Below are 4,963 nucleotides of genomic sequence, written 5' to 3'. Positions count from 1 at the left end.
ATTCTTATATCGATAAAGATGTTTATGAGAAAGTCTCGCAATATATCAAATTTGTTTGACCATATCTTAAAGAGAAAAAGGACAACATCATGTCTGATTAGTTTTCTGACTCCTCTCTGTCGTGAAAACAAAAAATTAGAAAGGTCCTTAAAGGTTATAATTGTGATTATCATCTAATACAATCCCTTCTTAAGGATCGCGAAGAAGAAGTGCGTTCAACAAATTCTGAATGTGAAAATCTTCGTAGAAATGTCATTGTGTTGGAAGAAAAACTTGCAAGGAAGAAAGTAAAGATTAACTCTCAACAAACTAGTTTTAATTAAAGACAGAGAAAATGTTTTTCTCACTCGAGAAAGACAACGTGATGATGATTTAACTGCTCTTGATAAAATTAAGTTGTTGGAAGAAGACTTGAAAAAGTTCAGTGCTACTTCAAACAAATCAACCACTATGCTAGCCGCAAGTAAAAAATCATCGTGACACACGAAGATTGGGCTATAAGGGAATAGATGCTCCAATTAGTCAAAGATGATTGGTACCCGCATGTTTTCAGTCTACATGAAGCATAAGCTAGTAAAAATATAGAAAACTCTAATTAAAATCAACTAGCATAATCAAGTTGGTATCTGCATCCTACATTCATCAATTATAGACCACGCGGTGAGCAAATCACCTCTCTCAGCAGCAGCACGCCAAGGCTACGATGTAGTCGGTCCATATCGTAGAAGTATGTGGCCCCTCTTCATTTATTTACACGTAATGGTTTCATTAACACTTTCTCAACCAACCTGATTTCAGGCTTGCATTATAGATCAACCATTCAGGTTGAGATCAAGGTAATCAATATCGGTTGTACCGACCTATATTATAATTTTTTATCGGATATCGAAAAAAATCTTGACGATATCGAAAATATCGGCGATACAAGGATTGAACTATAAAAACGATCGTATCGGCCGTTACAGACCGATATATTAGGTTAAACGATACGCTGATATTACTTAATTTGGTAAGATTACTTATTTTGTAAGATTGATATATGGTGATAATTATTATTTGGATTATGGTTTTAGAAATAATTTTTTTTAGAAAAGAATAGTGTTTTTTATAAATATTAAATATCTAAAAATTAATGATGTATCGCTAATAAAAATCGATATAATCTTTGGTATAAGTGTATCGGACCCGATCGATACGATACTAATACACGATATGAACTTCCTTGTTTGAGATATCAACATTAAGCAACGACTTCTTCTCAATCAACTTGAATCACTTAGTAGTTCAATTAGCTCCAACAATTCATTTCTCTATCCCATTCAACTGACTTCAAATCGGTGAACTCCCTGGACACATTTAACACCACTTCTATTACTTCAACCATCACTGGACTTCGCAGACTAATCATGGTTTTCATTTAACAAACCAAAATTAGCAGTGTCTCAAAATTACACTTACACAGATTGCAAGGGTATATTAGTCATTAAGCATGAGGATAAAGGAAGTTCAAGTTCAAAAGAGAAAAAAGATCAGTTCCCGCCTTTTTTAAATCACTTCTATTTTGGCGCCAGAATGACAAGATGCTATTTAAAACACTCCCGCCAAAATACAAGTCCCGGGTAGGCAGAGAGTGGTGGCGGCAGTAGGACAGTTTAGCTGGCGCTAAAAGACTTTGACCTCTCTGGCTAATTTCCTCGGGATTTCTCCAATTAGAAAGAAAAAAAAACAAAACAAAGCCATGTGTTTATTATCTCTACAATGTAAAAGGTTAAAGAACATTGGATACTATCCGTTACTGGCTACTTATATCATGTCACACATGAAATTCAAACCGTAATTTTTGAAAGTGCCCTCTCCATTAAAATGCCTCAAATAAATTAGAATCCGACTCGAGATCGGGAGTGATCACAACAGGACTGATTCAGAAGTTTCCACTGGTTATAATTTTTCAAACAGACCATAAGGACATTGAAAGCACTTAACAGCATACTTACAAGACCAAATCTGGAAAAGAAATCCTACCATTCCCAACCAATTGTAAGATAACAAGACTAGTTTAAATGGTTTTGGTTGTATTGAAAGCTGGGAAGCACTGATACGGATACGAGATATGGACACAGAGATCGACAGAATTAGGCCTGTCAATGGAAGAATATCCGTCGGATATTTAGAAATCCGATATCCGAAAGGTTAAGCACTACCGGATATTCGATATCCGATAATATTCCATAGGATATCAAAATCAGATATCGATTCCGATAGGCTAAGTTGTCGGATATCTGATAATATCCGGTTATAACAAAAAAACTTAAAAACCTTTGTAAAATATTTTTATAATTGACACTTATCGGTTTTAATCCGTTTCCGATATGTTAAGGAAGAAATATCCGATCCAATATCCGATAAAACAGATAAAATCCTATAGGATCTCGAATACTCGGAAACGGATACCGGATATCAGACAAATATTGACAGGCCTAGGCAGAATTCTAAATCATCTGGACACGGACATGTTTTTATATATATATTAATTAAATAAATTTCATAAACGAAGATAGTAGTGTAATAGTATATCAAATATATTAAGCACGCAGATACATTGAAAATATTCAATTGTATGCCATTAAGTTAGCCCACCGGTAAAAAGATTAATCATTATACTAATTTTCTTAACATGCTAGATTACCCAACTAGTAAAACAGAGTATAAATTTTTTCACATGCGTCATGTCAATGTCCCACGCGTTTCCTATGTCACATCTGACACGGACATAACGCCTATGTTGACGTGTCAGCGCTTCATATATTGAAAACAACACATCCAAACCACATAATAAATCCACTATCGATAGAGACATTAGGATCCACAAATCCAACCGTTTTTCAAGAATATTTCACAAAATCATAATGTAACGGATGACAAAGGCCTAAGAGCATATCCTATGGTTATTCTGAATCCAACCCACGTATCTATAGTAAGTTTTAACATTTGTTTGCTCTGTAAAGAAATCTGAATCTTATTTAAGCCCTACATACTGTCCTTGGAATTCTGTTCTTATGTCCCCTCAATCTGAACTTACTATTTTCATAGGTTGCTTTGGATAGACCACTTTTTTGTTTGTAAGTTCGTCTTTGAAGATTGGATATATTTTCATACTTTGATCAACTTCTTATTTCATGCTTTGAGTTACTGTCCTACAAAATTTAGGACCAACCGAGAAAGTTGATTGATTTCGCAATAATTGACCTTAGTTTGGAATCCTTATCCACACTCTAAGAGCTAGCACTATGGTGATCTCTATCCCTTTCATATTCCTCATTATCTCTCAAAATCTCGAAAAACCATTTACTATGGTCTCCCATATCCCTACATGTATAGGGATATCCACTCGTTTCCCTACATGGAAGATCACATCTGATCCTTCTTATAGGGAAGAGAAATCACATGGCTACTCGGTTGCCGTATTTTTTACACTTTACGGCTACCGAGTAGCCGTTTCTGGTTTTTAAAATTTTTATCTTAAAACTTTCCATTTTCACTCTTTTTTTATTAAAATTCTTTTTTTTACCTATTATATCTCCTTTTTACCTATTATATATTTCTTTTTTTATCCTAAAATATCTTTTTTACCTAGATAAATATATTCCTATTCATACGGCTACTCAGTAACCATCGTGTAAGGAAGGGAAACAAGAACACCATAGTGAGGTTGGCTTCTTTGTGCTATCCCTTCTCTACATACGAGGGATAGGGAAGGGATGGAGGCCACCATAGTGCTAGCTCTAACCAGAGAGAATCAGGTCATAATTCAAAATAGACATGACACCCTGATTTGAGTAGTTTATTCTTGATTAGAAAATTTGATTTATAATCGTTGTACTACAACTACTCTGCCAGCTTATAGATAGTATTCTTAACTCTCTGTTTGTCCTCATGTCTGGTATACTTGAAGACTCTTCTAAATTTATCAGCTTTGCCGTTCATCCGTGCAAAAAAAAAAAAAAAACATTTCAACGAAGATGGTTTTACTTAGTTTGTCTAAAGTTTTTGGTTGTTATGAAATGAAAAGATAATTGACTTCTTACCTTGAATGCCCTTTTCTAGTCATGCATGACGCCATGGAAGAAAGACTAACATTAATTAGCATATTTCATCCAAGAGATCTCAAAAACAGAATTTAACTAAGCACTACAAAACTCTGCTTCTAATTTCATACAAATTTGTTAACTTTACATGCAACACTCTGATATCATATAAAGACGCAAAACAAAAAAGAAAAAAGATAACAAAACAATCAAATCACTAAACTAAAATAATAGGGAAAAAAAATAATCAAAAATTGGACACAAAAATAGATTCTAACTCTGGAGGATTAAAGAAACCCATAGCCTTATTATTAAAGTGCAACTTCAATGAAGGTCTTGGCTTTCTTGGAGCTGGTGGACATAATAATCTCTCAGAATTGATTCTTGCCTCAACTGATGTTGGAGTTGTAGCTGAACACCATTGCTCTTCGTTATCACCATCCTCAATCTTCTTATTTGTATTAATTGCTTTTAATGGAGTTCTAACTAGTATTCCAGCCACTACCCATTTCTTATTTCCTTCTGTTTCTTTTCCCTCTACTAATACTGGAGACTTCATGCTTAAACCCAAGTGAAGATGAGAAGAGTAAACTCAAGCTTAAACAAAAGATGGGTTGATGAAAAATTTCAGGAAAAATCGAAATGTTTTGGTGTAGAAATGGAGGGAAAGAGAGGAGAAGCTGGAGAAGAAGACAGTCAAAGCTTTTTATAAATGAAGAAGAGACTCAAAGCTTTTTATAAACAAAGAGTTAGAAAGAAAGTGGCGGTGCCGTCAACTGAAACTTGTTGTAGACACTATAGAGAGAGTTCTACTTGGGAGTGGGTGGGTAAAGAATCGTGCTAAGGACACAATCTCTGACCCTGTTGCCATGAACCCC

At 34.6% G+C, this 4,963-nt stretch overlaps 1 protein-coding gene across 1 annotated transcript; it reads right to left on the bottom strand.

Moving 5' to 3' along the window:
• Positions 1-4,332: 4,332 nt before the first annotated feature.
• LOC113360711 (cyclin-dependent protein kinase inhibitor SMR8-like) lies at positions 4,333-4,644 on the bottom strand. The gene has a single exon (XM_026604392.1). The coding sequence runs from the start codon at positions 4,642-4,644 to the stop codon at positions 4,333-4,335; it is 312 nt and encodes a 103-aa protein (XP_026460177.1).
• Between the last annotated feature and the right edge of the window lie 319 nt (positions 4,645-4,963).

The sequence above is a fragment of the Papaver somniferum genome, chromosome 1 (genome assembly GCF_003573695.1).
Source record: "Papaver somniferum cultivar HN1 chromosome 1, ASM357369v1, whole genome shotgun sequence".
In the NCBI taxonomy this organism is placed as follows: Eukaryota; Viridiplantae; Streptophyta; class Magnoliopsida; order Ranunculales; family Papaveraceae; genus Papaver; species Papaver somniferum.
Note: the sequence above shows the minus strand (reverse complement) of the source record. Positions and strands in the feature narration are given on the sequence as shown.